The sequence below is a fragment of the Hyperoodon ampullatus genome (assembly GCF_949752795.1).
Source record: "Hyperoodon ampullatus genome assembly, chromosome: 7".
Lineage (NCBI taxonomy): Eukaryota > Metazoa > Chordata > Mammalia > Artiodactyla > Ziphiidae > Hyperoodon > Hyperoodon ampullatus.
Window position 1 is genome coordinate 16050830 of NC_136920.1, and position 17936 is coordinate 16068765.

The 17936-nt window shown below is 53.0% G+C and overlaps 1 protein-coding gene across 2 annotated transcripts; it reads left to right on the forward strand.

The window, feature by feature from the left end:
- Nucleotides 1-349: 349 nt before the first annotated feature.
- SPI1 (Spi-1 proto-oncogene) lies at nucleotides 350-16477 on the forward strand (the record flags this gene model as incomplete). Of its 2 annotated transcripts, none has more annotated exons than XM_079709100.1 (5): nucleotides 350-394; nucleotides 2710-2809; nucleotides 14308-14495; nucleotides 15275-15437; nucleotides 15811-16477. In XM_079709100.1, the coding sequence occupies 5 exons, from the start codon at nucleotides 350-352 to the stop codon at nucleotides 16128-16130; spliced, it is 816 nt and encodes a 271-aa protein (XP_079565226.1). In that variant the 3' UTR covers nucleotides 16131-16477. The 2 variants fall into 2 exon arrangements, with proteins under 2 accessions (XP_079565226.1, XP_079565227.1); XM_079709101.1 differs by having other exon boundaries at nucleotides 2713-2809.
- Between the last annotated feature and the right edge of the window lie 1459 nt (nucleotides 16478-17936).

Sequence of the window (17936 nt, forward strand, 5' to 3'; positions counted from 1 at the left end):
AGGGGGCCTGGCCCCCATGGCCTCCCAGGCCAGCCCCTGGAGCACCACCTGCCCCAGCCGGCCAGAGACTTCCTGTAGCGCAAGAGATTTATGCAAACGGGCTGGGGTGGTGATGTCACCCCAAGGGGACTATCTCCCAGCGGCAGGCCTTCGATAAAATCAGGAACTTGCGCTGGCCCTGCAATGTCAAGGGAGGGGGCTCACCCAGGGCTCCTGTAGCTCAAGGGGCAGGCCTGAGCCCTGTACCCGCCCTGAGTCCGTCCAGCCCCCGACGGGGCGCCCCATCCCCAGGGGCTCCGCACTGGCCCCCACCAAGGCAGGGGACCTGACCGGCTCGGAGCTCGGCTGGATGTTACAGGCGTGCAAAATGGAAGGGTTTCCCCTCGTCCCCCCTGTGAGTATTGGGACTCCTCCACCAGCCCAACCTGTGGCCCTTGGACGACCACCCGCTTGCCTGCCAGCCCTCCGGCTGCCCTCCCACTATCAGTGGGAAGTTGGTGTTTCCTCCCTGGAGCTCCCGGCCTGAGACCCAGCAACAGGGCCATTGGCTTCCTCGGAGCGTGCCCTGGCGGGCTGAGGGCTGAGCCCATGGTGGAGCTGTGATCGGTGGGGCCTGAACGGTTATTTATAGATGGGGCTTGGGTGGCAGGCCGGAGCTCCACGGCAGGGTGCTGGGCTGAGGATGGTGAGGGTGGCGTCAGGGAGGTGGTGGCGGAGGAAATGGGGAGACTGGTGTGGGGGGCATGCCAGTCCCCAGGACAGTACGGGCTTGAGGGCGGGCGGCAAGAGGCCAGAGGTGGCCTGGGTGCTTCTGGAGACTGAGGCTGCCTTAAGCCTGGGGCCTGGCACAGAGAACACGGTTGTTGACCCAAGGGTCTGGGGCTTGGGCCCTGGGCCCTGAGTGGCAGAGGCAGGGGTCGGGGCAGGCGCTGGGCCGGAGCAGTGAGGGGAGCAGAGACTAGCCACGCAGTTAGGGGTGGGCTCTGGCTGGGGATCAGGGAGTGGAGGGCAGGGGTTGGTGCTGGGGACATCCCAGGGCTGAGATTGGGGCTGGGGTAGGAGCTGGGGGAGGTCAAGGGGGGAGCCTGGAGTGGGGGCAGGGCTGAGGCTGGAGGTGAAGAAGCAGGAGTCCCGGGGGACCCCGGGGAGGGCAGGGCAGCCGTGTGGGGCAGACCCCCTCTGCTGCTCCCCTCAGTGACAGTTGCCGCCTTCGGCAGGTGTCAGACCCGGGCCCCTCTGAGAGGACCCCTCTCGCTTTTCCCACCCTGTCCCAACTCAGCCGGAGTGGGGAGCCCTGGGGGGAGACGGGAAGGGCTTGGCAGGGCCTGCCCACCTGACTCAGCTTTCCCGGCCTGGAGGCAGCTCCCTTCCCCCCGCCCCACCCCAGCCGGGCCTCAGAGCCTGGGGGAGGCAACCGGGGCTTGACATCCCGCTGTGGGGTTGCGCTGCCTGCAAGCCCAGTGCCAGCCTCCTCCCTGGGCCGGACTCAGAACCAGCCAGCCCGTCGGCACCTGGCCCTGGCCCACCCTCCCCTGACCTGGAGGCCAGCAGTGGTGACAGAGGTGGTCCCGAGGAGAGCCAGCCCTGCCTCCAGAAAGCCATAGGCCCTGGGGTTCGGCCACCCTGTCTCTGACCCTTGACCTCTGAATCCCTGAACTCCAGCTAGAGCGGGGCAGGAGGCACATCCCCTTGGGCTCCCACACCTCGCCCCAGCCCAGGGGCTACTCGGAGTGGGTCCTTGGAGGGTGGGCTACCAAGGCAGCCCTGGTTGCCGAACCAAGCCCTGAGGGCCAGAGTTACTGTTGTGCAATCCTCGGGCACACACTGTGCGGGGGAGGAAAGGCCTGATGACTGCTGGGAAGCCTCCGGGTATGCATTCCCTGTGTCAGTGGGGCGGGTGGTGGGGAGGAAGACCAGGGAGCATCCCACGGAGGGTGTCGGGAGGAGGGGGGAGGAGGGAGAGGCCCCCAAACCTGCCCCTGCCTGGGTGAGTCCTGTAAAATCCATCAGTGTGAACGGCCACTGGTCATGGTGGTGGCCCTGGGCACCGGCTAAGAGAGAGAGTGGGTGTCAGGGCGGGGCTGTAACAGGAGGACAAGCGTGTGTGTGCCGTGGGGTGAGTGTGTAGGTGGAGTGTGAGTGACCGAGGAAGGGCGTGGGTATGAGTGTGTGGGTTAATGCACTTGCAGGCAAGTGGGTGGATACGTGCGTTAATCCCAGTGACCCTGCGTGTGCCTGCAGGTGGGTGCATAATGGTGTGTGTGTGACAACAAGCGTGTGTAAGTGTGAGTGCCCCCGAGAGCGAGTGTTAGGGCTGTGAGTGGACGAGGGGGTGAGAGTTCGCATGTGGGAGTGTGGGTAGAAGTGTGTCACGGGGAGTATGTATGTATTTGGGGGGTGTAGGCATATCAGTGTGACCGTGAGAGGGTGCGTGTGTGAGGCTGGGATCCGGGCACACGCTGGAACGTGAGTATGAGTGTGAGGTGACGGGGAGCAGCTGGGCTGCCCTCTCAGACCTGGTCCTCTTTTGACCTCTGACCTCCAGGGTCCCTGTCACCCCCTTTCTGCAGGAGCCAAGGCTCTTGCTCCCCTGGGTCCCCCTCTTCCACTCTCTGTGGCCTCTCCCAGTTCCAAGCAGAGAGAGGGCTGTAAGCCTGATACAGACGGTCTCCCGGCCACATTCCCAGCCCTGACACCTTCGTCTCTCAGCAGCCATCGGAAGATCTAGTTCCCTATGACACGGATCTCTACCAACGCCAAACGCACGAATATTACCCCTATCTCAGCAGTGATGGAGAGAGCCACAGCGGTGAGTACCGGGCCCCGGCCCAGCCCCACTTCCCCAGCCTGGCCTGCGTGCCCGAGCATGCCTGGGTTCCAGGGAGAAGGGAAAGAAGCCTCGTTCCCAGGGCTGCTTTGGAACTCTGAGAATCAGATCCAGTTAGCTCTTGGGGATGTGAATTCACTATCCTGACCCCCCGCACTCCTGCTTCTCAACACCCCACACCCCCAGCCTGCATTTCTGGAGCATCCTTGGTGTATCTGGGCACGGGTTAGCTTCTTCCACATTTATCTTCTTGTCCAACCCTTTTGGCCTTTTTCCACATGAGGAAACAAGCTAAGTGGCTACAGGACTTGTACAAGGTGGCACAGCCGGTCAGTGGGATCCAGCTCTGTCGGTCTGCTCCAGGTCCAGTGCTTTTTCACCTTCCCCTCCCCCAATTCCCCATCTTCCTCTCCGTTCTTGTCTCACACACACACACTCCCCCCCACCTCCTTGCTGGGGCAGCCCCGCTGCCTGCTGTGTGTGGCTAGCAGAATTTGTCTATTGACATTTGGGCTGGATAATTCTATGTTGTGAGGCCTGTCTTGTGCATTGTAGGATATCTGGCAGCATCCCTGGCTTCCACTCGCTAGATGCCAGCAGTACTGCCAATCACGACAACCAAAAATGTCTCCGGGATTGCCAAGTGTCCCCTGGGGGGCAGAACCCCTCCTATGTGAGAGCTGCTGAGCCAAAGGAAAGGCTCTGAGGACTCCCTCATTCAGTAGGGGCTGAAGCCCCCAGTCTGTTCAGGGTGGGGGCGAGGATGGGGCCTGGGCCAGGGGCGTTTTCCATCTGGACCTAACTGTGCTCCCCCAAAAAGGCCCAGCCTTGATCCTGAAGCAAATTCAGGGGAGGAGAGAGAGGCCTTCAATGCCTGGGACCTGGGCAGGGAGATAAGAGAGGTTACCTGAGGTGGATCTTGATATAGTGATGGGACATCTCTGAACCAAAGACCAGGTGGCCCCGTTAACGGGTCTTCACTGGAGGATTCTTCGAGGGGTCTGAGACCTGGGCAGGCCAGACACTGGGGTTTCTGCAGTCCCAGAGGGACAGGCATGCTATGTGCCACAGCTGAGGAAGGTTTCACACCTGAGGGCCACACCTGGGAGCCATTCACACCTCCATTCTGCTGGCACATCTATGGCAGTTTAAACCTGACGGCCACACCCAGAGTTGCCATTTGTGGTGAGTCTTTATTTAGGGCCCTCACATCCAGATGTCAAACCTTGCCAACAGTTTCAACTGGAACTCACACCTGACAACTACGCTAAAGACTATACCTGGAAGCCGTGTCTTGGGAGTAGGTGGTGGATGAACTTCAAGGTCATATATGGGAACACACAGGCTTCTTTCAGAGCTCTAGGCATAGAAAGTCTTTAAAAATATGCTTTTTCTCATCCGTTTAAGCTTGTTTATAATTCTACAAGAAATGCATCCTCTCTGTGGAAAATCCAGACACTTTAGAGAGTGTCCCTCATCCAACTCTATCCCCAGATCCTCCCCCTACCAGGGTCAAGGGCTGGGTCTCCTTGATCCAGAGACCTGCACGCACACCCTTCCACCAAGCAGTTCGGGACCAGAAAAAGTCCCTGCTTGAGGACTGGCGCCCCCTGGTGGCTTCAGGCAACAGGACAGCTCGGGTCCCAGCAAGCTCAGGGCTACTTCTGACCCCTTCCAGCATTAGGGATCCTTTCTCCTCTGGCCTGACCCCTTCGCGGTTTCACTGGGTTTGGGTGCATTTCTTTCGGGTCTATTGAAGCCTCATTTTCTCCTCCTGTGATATGGGTGTGCTATGGGTTTATATATCTAGAAACCAGCTAGGCCTGGGGTGGGCTGATGGAGTGAGCACTTTAGAGAAAGCCAGTGCTTTCCTGGCTCAGTGATCAGGCAGATCCCTTAGATCTGGGGTGGGGCTCTAGGAATGACTCCTAATTGGATGTGTGAGCTCCCCATTTGGGTCCTTCAGACCCAAACCCTTCGTAGACTCCTCCAGAGTCCCCAGGTGTTCTGGTCCCTATTCACCAGCCCCCGCCTCCCCGCCACACCCCTGGCATCACGGCCCACCGGGCCATCTGTTCTGTCCCTCCTTACTATCTGCTGGAAGGTGTTCTCTGAAGACTCAAGAGTAGAGACACCCGCACATTCTTCCACCTGTTCCTGCGTGTCCTCTGCATCTGTATTTTTAGGTGGTGAGGCTTAGTGAAAAGGCACTGGGGCCAGACCTGGGTCTAGTCCTGGCTCCATCACTCACTAGTGTGTAATCGTGGAGCAAGTGACTTAACTCCTCTGAGCCCGTTTCTTCATCTATAAAACTGAGGGCATGAAAACACTCCACAGAGTTGCAATGATTAAATGAGGTTAACACATGTAATATATGCGGTAATATACTGAATACAAGGCCCAGTAAACTTTCAGGACATAGTATGTTAGCTTTACTGAATCCCCCCAGGCGGGAGGGATGAAGCAGCTGAGAGAGTAGAGAAGCACAGAAGGTTCTGTGACAGATCAAGTGGGTCATTTTCCAACGGCCCAGATGACAGCCAGCCAGGCACCCACTCATCCACCCATCCACTCCCCTCCCATCCACCAGCCACCCACCCATCCTTCCAACACTTATTGTCCAACCCACTTGTCCACTCATCCCCTCATTTGTCCATCCACCAAATAACCTCCGATTATATGCCATGTGCCAGAAACTGCTCTAGGCACTGGAGGTTCCATGATGAACAGGCCAGGCAAGGCCACGGCTCTTGTAGAGCTTACAGTCCAGTGAGGGAGAGAGACAGTGAAAAATCAAACTAACAGACACGTACTAATAAGTCCTATGAAAAGTAGAGTGATGTGATTCGGAGTGTCTAGGTGGGGGACACCTTAATTCAGTGGTCAAGGAAGGCCTCTGAGGAGGTGGCAGTTGAGTGGAAATCTGAGTGCAGGGAAGGAACATGAATGTCAAGGCAGGTAGGGACAGGTGTTCTAGGGAGAGAGAACAGCAAGTGCAAGAGCAGGAAGGACCTCCCCCGAGGACCAGAGTGGCCGGTGAGCACAGGGGGGCAGAAACAAAATGAAGCCAGAGGGGTCTGCAGGGGGCAGATCACGCAGGGCGTGATGGCCGTGGCAGAAGTTTGGGTTTTATCCTGCATGTAATGGGAAGCCATTGGAGGGTTCTGAGCAGGGAAATGACATGATCTGAATAACCTTTGTGTGTGTGTTTGTGTGTGTGTGTGTGTGTGTGTGTGGTGAAGATCTAAATAAATTGTAAGTGTTTAATTTTAATTATTAAAACAAGAAATACCCATTGCAAACAATTTTAAAATACAACAGCATATCAAGTGAAATATTACCCGCTTCCTATTCTTACTCTTCTCTGACAGCACCTTGGTCTATCCTTGCAGATATTTTATTTGACATGTGTAATCCTGTATGTTTGTAAGTGTATACGTCCACATGTGCATATTCTGTCCATTCAAAAATGGACTGTAGTATCATGCTGTTCTGCAATCTGCTACTTTTTGCATAAACTTATCATAATCATTCCTCCATGGCATACATAGCAACCAGAGACAGATAAAAGCTATTTCTCCAGTCTCTCTATTACAGAGCTATGTAAGTGTATATATGAAGATTTGAAATAGAGACTTAGAACAGCATTTATTTATTTATTCACAAACATTTATTGAGTACTTTCTATATGCTAGGTGGAGATGAATCTAGCCTGATTTTTTACTTTGAGGCATCTATTCACTTGTACTATGAAAGATGAGAACTTGACTTTCTAGGTATTTATAACACACACACACACTCACACACAGTTCTCCACATATACCAAGATACTTATAGTAACTTTTTCCCTTCTTTTTCATTTTATTGCTGTAATGGGCATACAACATAAGTGTATACGTTTAAGGTGTGACAGCATAATGACCTCACACACATGTACATTGTGAAATGATTACCACATAAGTTTAGTTAACATCCATCACCTCATATAGTTACAAAAGAATTTTTTCCCCTTGTGATGAGCACTTTCAGGCGAAACTCTCTTGACTTTCGAAGTTGCCACACAGCAGTTTTAACTATAGTCATCGTGTACATAACATCCCCAGGACTTATTTATCTTACACCTGGAAGTTTGTACCTTAGACCACCATCACCCAATTTCCCCTGTCCCTCTCCCCACCACTACTTCTGGCAACCACAAATCTGATCTCTTTTTCTGAATTTAGCTTTTTTTAGGTTCCACCTATAAGTGAGATCATACAGTGTTTATCTTCCTCTGTATTCTAACTTTTTTTGTTAAATCAGTATCTGAATTTTCCGTTATTAGGACCATGTGAATATTACTCACAACTGAGCCACATGGCGTACTTTGATTACCTGTACTTTCTCATTGCTGTGTTTCTGAGGGTCAGTGTGGCAGGGAGATGGAGCCCTCACGCCGCAACCAGGCTGCTGGGAGCCACACCCCAACTCCTCACTACTGGGTGGGGTGACCTCGGGCAAGACATCTCACCCCTCTGTGCCTCAACTTCTTCTTTCTTTTTATAAATTTATGTATTTATTTTTGGCTGCGTTGGGTCTTCGTTGCTGCGCGCGGGCTTTCTCTAGTTGCAGAGAGCGGGGATACTCTCTGTCATGGTGCGTGGGCTTCTCATTGCGGTGGCTTCTCTTGTTGCGGACCTCCGGCTCTAGGCGCACAGGCTTCAGTAGTTGTGGCACGCGGACTCAGTAGTTGTGGCTCACGGGCTCTAGAGCACAGGCTCAGTAGTTGTGGCGCACAGGCTTAGTTGCTCCGCGGCACGTGGGATCTTCCCGGACCAGGGCTCGAACCCATGCCCCCTGCATTGGCAGGCGGATTCTTAACCACTGCGCCACCAGGGAAGTCCTTCAACTTCTTCTTAATGATACCTACTTCACAGGATTGCTGTAAGGATGGAATGAGTTACTACGGTTAAAATGCTTAGAACAGTGAACACTATATAAGGATTTATTACTCTTCTCATTATACTCGCCTAAGGAAGGATGTATGGGAGGTAAGGTTTTGTTCTTGTTGTTTGTTTTACCTGTTGTCTTTATGCTCTCACTTGATTAACAGTAGTTTGGCTGTGTACAGAAATCTAAGTTGAAAAATCATTTTTTTTTTCTCACTGAAATTGAAAGCATTTCTCTACTGTCTTCTGGTTACTAGAGTTTTTCTTAGGAAATCTGATGTCATTCTATGTCCTCTTTTTGAATGTAACCATTTTTGGTGTGTTTTTTGTGCTGTTTTTTTTTTTCTGTTTGGTTTGGTTTTGTCTCTCTGGAAGTTTTCAGTATCTTCTCCCAATACCTAGTGGTTCCACTGAATAAGCTTTTAAAAAGATCACTCTGGCTGCTGTGTGGAGAGTAGATGGAGAGGAGACAAGAGTAGGAACGAGGGGAAAGCACAGTAGAAAACCACTGGAATAATCCAGGCGAGAGAGGACGGTGGCCTGGACAAGGGTGGTGACCAGAGAGACAGAAAGGAGCAGACAGGGACTTCCCTGGAGGTCCAGTGGTTAGGACTCTGTGCTCTCGCTGCTGAGAGCCCAGGTTCGATCCCTGGTCAGGGAACTAAAATCCCACAAGCTGCACAGCGTGGCCAAAGTAAAAGAAAAGGAAAAAAAAAGAAAGGAGCAGACAGATTTAGGATAGATTCTGAAGGTAGGGCTCACAGAATTTGCTCTTTATTATTTTTAAACTGTGATAAAATGCACATAATATAAAATTTACTATCTTAACCATTTTCAAAAGTACAGTTTAGTGGCGTTAAAAACATTCACGTTGTTGTGCAACTGTCACCACCATCCATCTCCAGAACTCTTTTCATCTTGCAAAACGGACACACTGGGGCTTCCCTGGTGGCGCAGTGGTAGAGAGTCCGCCTGCTGATGCAGGGGACACAGGTTCATGCCCCGGTCTGGGAGGATCCCACATGCCGCGGAGCGGCTGGGCCCGTGAGCCATGGCCGCTGAGCCTGCGCGTCTGGAGCCTGTGCTCCGCAACGGGAGAGGCCACAACAGTGAGAGGCCCGCATACCGCAAAAAAACAAACAAACAAACAAAAAAAACAAAACAAAAAAACGGACACTCTGTACCAATTAGACAATAACTCCCCATTGCCCCTCCCCTCAGACCCTGGCAACCACCATTCTGCTTTCTGTTTCTATGAACTTGACTACGGTAACTACCTCATATTCATGGAATCATGCAGTATTTCTCCTTTTGTGACTGGCTTATTTTACTCAGCATATAATATCCTCAAGGTTCATCGATGTTGCAGCATAGGTCAGAATGTCCTTCCTTTTTATTTTATTTTATTTATTTTATTTTTTTTATTTTTTTTGCTGTACGCGGGCCTCTCACTGTTGTGGCCTCTCCCGTTGCGGAGCACAGGCTCCGATGCGCAGGCTCAGCGGCCATGGCTCACGGGCCCAGCTGCTCCGCGGCATGTGGGATCTTCCCAGACCGGGGCACGAACCCGTGTCCCCTGCATCGGCAGGCGGACTCTCAACCACTGCGCCACTAGGGAAGCCCTGTCCTTCCTTTTTAAAGCTGTCTTTAAAAGCCATCGTATGTTTATACCACATTCTGTTTATCCATCCATCTGTTGATGGACACGTGACCTGCTTCTACCTTTTGGCTATTGTGAATAATGCTGCTGTGAACATGGGTATAAAAATATCTTTTTGAGATCCTGCTTTCAGTTCTTTTGGGATATATACCCAGAAGTGGAAATGCTGGATTATAAGGTAATTCTATTTTTAATTTTTTGAGGACCCACCATACTGTTTTCCATAGTGGCTGCACCATTTTACATTCCTACCAACACTGCACAGGGATTCCATTTCTCCACATCCTTGCCAACACTTGTTATTTTCTGTTTTTTTCACCATTTTTTAAGTTGAAGTATAGTTAATTTACAATGTTGTGTTGGTTTCAGGTGTACAGCAAAGTGATTCACTGAGTTATATATATTCTTTTTCAGATTCTTTTCCATTATAGGTTATTACAAGATATTGAATATAATTCTCTGCACTATACAGTAGGTCCTTGTTCTGTTTTTTGATAGTAGCCATCCTAATGGGTGTGATAGGATTTGCTATTTGCAGTGGAATTGTTGAAGGAAATGGAGTTCCAAAGTATGACCCTTCTCTCGTCCTTCTATCTTTCCAAACACTTATTCATCTTTTCATACAATAGACCATCCACCAATTCATTCACATATTCATCTAATCATCCATTCGTTCACCTTCCCAAGTGTTCTTCCTTCCCCCTACCAAACCCTCCATGCATCTCCCACTGACTTATACATCTAATAAATATATGCTAAGCATCTTTTACATGCCAGGCACATTGCTAGGTGCTGTAGAGTGAATAAAACACAGGTCCTATATCTTTGTAACAAGGGAAATAACTAAAGCCTTAATAGTTAGGATACGATGTAGAAAGTAACAAGGAACATGAGACCCAGAACTCTCTGCTCTCTGGCCCTCAGTTTCCATATCTGAACAATTTGCAGGAGGGCTGGGCTTAAGGAGCCCTCATCCACCAGTCTGTGATTTCCTGTGAAGGTTTTCTTCTCATCTCTTGCTTTCTTAATTCCTCATCTTCCTTCTCTTATCTTGATCTTACTTCTCCCTCCCTGGGGTGAGCCCTGGCTTCAGGCTGGGGTTTCTGCTCTGAGGAGAAAAGGTCAACTGAATGACACTTAAGGCTTGAATTTTGTGTGTGTGTGTGGGGGGGATTGTTTTAAATATCATTTTATTTTTGTCCTAGTGACACGCAGGTATTAGTGACACCAAAAAACTGAGTTAGAATAGGAATGTGTGGGCAGGACTTTGGTCCCAGATTGGGAGCTGGTTTAGAGGGAGGAAGTGAAAGATTTTGGTAAATGGGTAACTGTTGGCTGGATGAATGAAGGTTCAATGATGGATGGAAGGATGGATGGATGGATAATGGATGGATTAAATGCTGGATGATGAATGGGTGGATGATGGGTGGATTATGGTTGCATGATGGATGGGTGGATGGATGGATGGATGGGTGGATGGATGGATGATGGGTGGATGATGTTGGATGATGAATGGATGATGAATAATGAATGAGGGGTAAATGATGGTAGACAGACAGATGGATAAGAGCAGCCTGTAAATCCTCTCTGTCACCATGGGCCTTACTTAAAGCTTTCATTAGCAGTCTTTTTCCTCAGAGGTGGTATGGCATAGTGGTAAGAGTTTAGTCCCTGGAGTCATACATAGGTGGGTTTGGATCCTGACTCTACCAATGACTGTCTGTGGACAAGGGACTTAATGTCTTTGAGTCATAGTTTCCTCATATGCAAAAGGAAGATCATACTATAGTGGCCACCTTGTCAGAGCTAAGGTGAGGATTAAATGAGATAATGTGGATTAAGTACTTAGCATAGTACCTGGTACATAAAAAACACATTAAAAGTTAACATTTATTGGTCACTTAATCAAATATTGATTGAGGCCTAGTATGCGTTGGGTGCCTAACAGGCTGTAGAAGGGAGGGTCCAGATATGCAAAGGACACTCTATTCTTTTCAGAAGCAGAGTCAAGCTAAAGGGGCATAAGTTGCAGGATAGTCTGAGTAACCTCTTGAAGTGACAGAAAGGGATAAAGCAATGCATTCATGAACAGTCATCCAGAAATTAGGTCCAAAGAGCCCAGGAGTGCTAACCTTTGCATTAGGATGGACTCCTGGCATTGTGTTCCTTCAGAGGGTCCCATCCTTGGAACGTCTCTGCCTACCAAACAGACAGCATTTATTACATAAATGCCTGAGCCCTCAAATCAAGGGTAGAGGCAAGGTTTCCGTCGGGCTTTTTGAAACCTTAATTGTAGCCCAAGAGTCTCTGTTGCAGCTTTCAGGGGACCCTGGGGCAGGGTTCCAGAGCCTCAGTGAGCCAAGGAACCTCCTTAGAATCCTCTTAAAGGCCAGATTCCCAGGTCTCCTGTTGGTGTTGATGATTCCGTGGGTCTCCAGTGGGCTGGGGCTTTTCCAGCCCCCAGAGTGACTCTGATGAGGGTGTACTGAGACCTGCTATGGAAAGTGCTGGCCTCAGGCTGGGCCCACCAGAGTGAGCCCATGGGTCTCATGAGGAGCTAGAACAGAGGTGGGGAGCAGGAGAGAAAGACAGAACACAGGGGCCCCCCAACCCAGAACTGGAGTAGGTGTGAGCGTGGGGGGTTGGTGGGCAGGATACAGCATTCTATAACGATCTGGACACTTCAGCCCGGGCAGGAGAAGGCGAAAATGGGAAGGGCCAGGAGTGGGGCCGGAGGGCAGTTCTACAGCTAAAGAGGAACCTGGTTCCACTCACCAAATCCCAGGGCCCCAAAGAGGCCCTCGCTAAAAGACAAAGCCAACTCTGCCAAAGCAAGTGGAGAATTTCTGGGTCTTGTTAACTCACGGCAAGATGAAAGTACAAAGTCAATGTTGCTGTGTTTTGTTTTCCCTTCAGATTTGGATAATTTTCTGAAGGAGAGTCAGAGTTCTTAAGAGGATAGGATTTACTCATTCATTCATTCATCCCAGAAATGTTTGTTCAGTGCCTACTGCATCTAGGCACTGGGAACACAGAGGCGAACAAAACCAGTCCCTGCCCTCGGTGCAACGCTGGGCCCCCAACTCCAGCTTCTGGGAGAAAGTGACAGCCAGGGCCCTCAAACTATTTCTCTGGGCCACAGACTAAGGTGGCAGGGAGCAAGGGAAGATGAGGAACTAACACATATTAAAGCATCTGCTCTTTGCTCAAGTGCTGATTTAGGCTCTCTGAAGAGAGCATTAAACATTAACAATACTAATTACTATAATGATGATGATAGTTAATGTTTTACTGAGTCTTCTTTTGTGTCATGTTCTGTTCTAAGTGCTTTGCGGGCATTAGCTCATTTAATCCTCACAGCAAACCTATGAGATGGGTGTAATTATTAGCTCCATCTCACAACTGAGGCAACAGGCATAGAGAAGTAGAATGACCTGTCCGGTGTCGCTCAGGGCTAAGTGGCAGAGCCAGGATTCGAACCCAGCTCTGGCCAAATCCTGTACTTTCTCTCTCCTATGCCATGCGGCTTCACAGAGGTAGGAGCCTGGATTGTGGGTTCAAATGATTCCACACGTGGACTGGACCTCAGTAACCACTCAGTTGGGTCCCTGACTTTTGCAGTGGGGAATCAGAGGCCCAGGGAGATAAAATGTCTTGTCCAGGGTCACACAGCAAAGCCACACAGAGCAGGATTCGAAAGTGAGTCTTCTGATAACCAGTGCAGAGCCAGAACAACACATGCCATTTCTTAGGGATGTGTGAGTGAGTATGTGTTTGTGAGAAGGAAACAGAAAGAGGGAGACACACACACACACACACACGCACACACACAAACGAACACCAGGCTGGTGATGGTCCCCCTACGGGGCCCTGTGCTTGTCCTGGAGACACCAACCTGGCTTAGCACCCTGTACACTCCCTCTTTGGTCACACGAGAAAATCCCTCTTGTCACTTTATCACCACATCTTCTTTTGGACCCCAGGAAGTCCTCAGACATGTGGCAGTTTTTGTTCCTGGAAATGGTGCCCAGAGAAACCGTGTTGAAGGCCGGCTCCAGTCCCAGGCAGGGCTCCCAGTGGCACGTAGCTATTCCCCAAACTCAAAGCCACCCTACCGCAGACTCTGAAAGCACCCACCAGGGAGTTTCTGGGAAAGCCTCGGGTCCCGGCAACTTTGCTGGACCACAGGTGGAGCTGCCCAAGGACATGGCCTTGAGGGGCAGCACCAGGAGCCCAGACAAGCTCTGGCGTGTGAGGAATGTCAGCCCTGTGACTTTGCAGTCACACCTTGGCCATGTGACAGGGCCGTGAGCTGTGACGGTGGGCAGCCAGTCAGCTCAGGGACCGCTGCTGCGTCTTAAGGGGACCGCTGCTGCGTCTCAAGGGGAGGAGATGGGGCTCAACATTCCCCAAGGGCCGACTCGGGGGCTATAGGAGGCTTTACAACTGTGAACTCATTTGTATTCTCCCAGTGACTATTATCCCCACTTTATAGGTGAGTCAACGGAGGCCAGAGGGGTCCGTGCACGTGTCTGAGGTCACACACAAAGTAAACGGCAGAGCCAGGATTCGGACTCTTTGGCTCAAAAGCCTGCGTCCTTGTGATCGCATGCGTGGCAGGGTAGAATGGTTGTTGAGAACAAAGCCTTTGCCTCGGACCTGGGTCCCAGCTCTGCCACTGATGAGGCCTTTGACTGCAGGCGTGCTATGTAGCCCCTCCAAGCCTCAGTCTCCTCATCTATAGAATGAGGGTCGGAAAACAACAGGGTGGGGGGTGAGATGATTAATGTCAACTTGCAGTCCAGCCTGGTCCGTGGTGATTATTATATGGTGACACAGCCTGGCATTATTATTCTATAATGAGCATAAGCCTTTCCTGCCCTGCCCCCCAGACCATTACTGGGACTTCCACCCACACCACATGCACAGCGAGTTCGAGAGCTTCCCCGAGAACCACTTCACGGAGCTGCAGAGCGTGCAGGCCCCGCAGCTGCAGCAGCTCTACCGCCACATGGAGCTGGAGCAGATGCACGTGCTCGACACACCCATGGCGCCCACCCACGCCAGCCTTGGCCACCAGGTGCGTGTGGGGCCGCCCAGCTTGGCCCGGCCCGGCCCAGCCCGTGGCCTGCGGTGAGGCCGGCGCTTCGCAGGAAGCTGACGCGGGCTCTTACTCAACTCAGCTTCCTGCCTCACAGCGCCAACGGCGGCCAGAGCCTCAACGGCCGCCTCCTGACCCCCCGACTGACCCCGTGACCCCACACCCCTTATCTCCTCTCGCCCCACCACGGACAGAGCCCAGATCATCCCCGCGTCCCCACTGATCCTCCCGAGCCTGAAGGCCCGGCCCTGGGCCCTCCCGACCCCCCATTCGCTGACCCCCTCACAGATCCGGCACCCAAGTCCCTGCGCCCTGACCTCCACTGACCTCTACGGCCCCTCCTCCTCCCCAGCGACCCGAACCCCAGTCAGTGACCTCCACTGACCTTCATGACCCTCACGGACCTCCACCGCCTCTTGGCGCCCTTGCCACTCGCCTACCCAACCCCGTTCGCTCCAGGCCTGACTCTCTAGCGCCTCGTCCCCCCAGGGCTGCTGCCGGTCCGTGCGCTTCCTTCCCTCGGCCACGCCGCCCCGAACCAGGGAGACGGGTGGGAATTCAGGGGCCCCTTGTCCCCGTAACCTGCCCCCTGTGTGGGGTGACCCTGCCTGACCTGCAGGGTGCCCAGCCTTCTCCCAAATCCCTCTGCCCCGCACCAGCACCCCCTCTTCGCTCACGCAGCCGACCCTGACCTGGCAGCCCTGAGCTTTGAACTTTGCCCCTCAGTGACCTCAATCCTCCTTCCGCCACCTCCCCAGGTCTCCTACCTGCCCCGGATGTGCCTCCCGTACCCCTCCCTGTCCCCGGCTCAGCCCAGCTCGGATGAGGAGGAGGGCGAGCGGCAGAGCCCCCCACTGGAGGTGTCTGATGGGGAGGCCGACGGCCTGGAGCCAGGGCCTGGCCTCCTGCACGGGGAGACAGGTAGGGGGCCCCGTCCCACCCCCGACCCAGCCTGGGCCCAGCCGTGACCCGGTCCGTCCTTGCGTCCCGTACCCCCCGCGGCCAAGGCCGACGGACTCGGCAGTCAAACCACAGAGCTGAGTGCGTGTGTATGGGTGTGTGTGTGTGTGAGTGCATGAGTGTTTGACGACATGTGTCTTCACGTGTGTTTCGTGAGGGCGCCTGGGACTGTCTGTCCCCGCGCATGTGTCTGAGCACGTGTGCCGAGGCCGAGCGTGGCAGTGGGTGTGCGCATGCTCGCTGGTGACCTTTCCCCAGCGACCACCCCGGGGGTCCCACGTCAGGGGGAGGCGGACTGGGTCCCCGCGTGGGCACTGACCACCTCCGGCCGCAGGCAGCAAGAAGAAGATCCGCCTGTACCAGTTCCTGCTGGACCTGCTGCGCAGTGGCGACATGAAGGACAGCATCTGGTGGGTGGACAAGGACAAGGGCACCTTCCAGTTCTCGTCCAAGCACAAGGAGGCGCTGGCGCACCGCTGGGGCATCCAGAAGGGCAACCGCAAGAAGATGACCTACCAGAAGATGGCCCGCGCGCTTCGCAACTACGGCAAGACGGGCGAGGTCAAGAAAGTCAAGAAGAAGCTCACCTACCAGTTCAGTGGGGAGGTGCTGGGCCGCGGGGGCCTGGCTGAGCGGCGCCACCCGCCCCACTGAGCCCAGGCCCGAGCCCGCCGGGCCGCCAGGCCTCCCCTCTGGCCATAGCATTAACCCCCCCGCCCGGCCGGACACAGGGGGGAAGCTCCCAGGGGCCAGGGGCAGGACTGGGGCGGGCCAGGCCTCGCCTCCCCGCCCACCACCTCCTCCTCCAAGCCCCCGCCCACACCTCTGCTTCGCCTCCCACCAGGACTCCAGCCCCGGCTCCAGAAGGCCACCTGGGCGTCTGGCCCCATTAAGGGTCAGCTTCTTAGTACCAGTGGTGCTTCCTTGGGAGTTCGAAGTCATCATATTTGTGTAAATTGAACCTTCCTCTTTAAGCATCCCTTTCTCCCCACACCTCTCCCCCATCAGCTTCCTCAGGAATATCAGTTATTAAAGTTATTCTCAGTGAGTCCTCTGGCGGCCCAGAGAGTCTCTTTTAAAATTTTTTTGTGCACCTTGTCTGCCCCCCCACCCCCCCATCTGATCTCTCTTTTTCTCATCTGTCCATCGGGCATTTACTAAGGATCCTACCCCATGCTGGTTGCTGGGGACGTGAGAACAGATGACACTTCTGTGCCTGACTAGGAGTCAGAGCCGGTGGAAGGAACGAATCCTCAGTTGTTCTTAGAGGAATAAATCATTAAAAAGCCCTCTGCGGGCTTCCCTGGTGGCGCAGTGGTTGGGAGTCCGCCTGCCGATGCAGGGGACACGGGTTCGTGCCCCAGTCCGGGAAGATCCCACATGCCGCGGAGCGGCTGGGCCCGTGAGCCATGGCCGCTGAGCCTGCGTGTCCGGAGCCTGTGCTCCGCAACAGGAGAGGCCACAACAGTGAGAGGCCCGCGTACCGCAAAAAAAAAAAAACAAAAAAACTTTGCACCTGATAAATTTTTTTTAAATGCCTCAATGAGGCTTAAACTCATAACCTTTAGATTATGACCCCAGTGATGATGATATTAATTAATAATGACAACAACACTGGATTTTCGGGCCATTTATTACATGGTAAACTTGAGAAATGAAATCTAATATCATCCCATGTTATAGACCGGGAAACTGAGGCTCATAGAGGTCAAATAATTTGTCCAAGGTCACACAGCGAGGCTTCCTGTGTGGGATCCCTGATCCCACCCCACGTGGGCCACCGTGGCAGTGTGAGGTGGGAAGCTTCACGTGTCTGGAAGGGGATAACGTGCAGCTTGGTCAGGAGCAGGAATTAAGCCCCGGAGCTCCCGTTGGCCACAAAGCATCCTCACGGCATCCATGCTGGCAGGACCCTGACACGGGTGAACTCCTCCCATGTACCCTAGTGTCTGGTTGCTCTGGCTTCTGGCGCACAGCAGGGGAGAGCCAGAGAAAGATGAGCAGGGAAACCTGTAAGCTTCTTGCTTCCAACAGTGGCAAGAAGAGGTGGCCGACAGCCTGGGAGTGAGGGAACTTCCCTCAGCAACCTGCAGACCTCAGAGAATCCAGATTCTGGGGCCATCCGTGTTGGGGCAGACACCCACACACACCTCCTCGCCCCGAGGGCTCAGACTGGGGAAGCCCAAACGTGACACCCCCTACGTGGATCTCTGAGCCCCGAGAGAGGGAAAGTGGTGCCCAGTCTGCTTTTAAAGAAGGCCCAGGAACATGAGATGCGGTTTAAACATGGTTAAAATGGAAGAAAAGAATGGATTTTGGTGTTAAAAGGGATGGTAAGTTTTGACCATGTGGACAGTCCTTGTGTACAGAATTCCTCCCTCCCGACTGTGAGGGACAAATGACCTTCCCTGATATTGGGTCTTGCTTACGGTAGGTCACATGTAATTTGCTTCTTTCTGT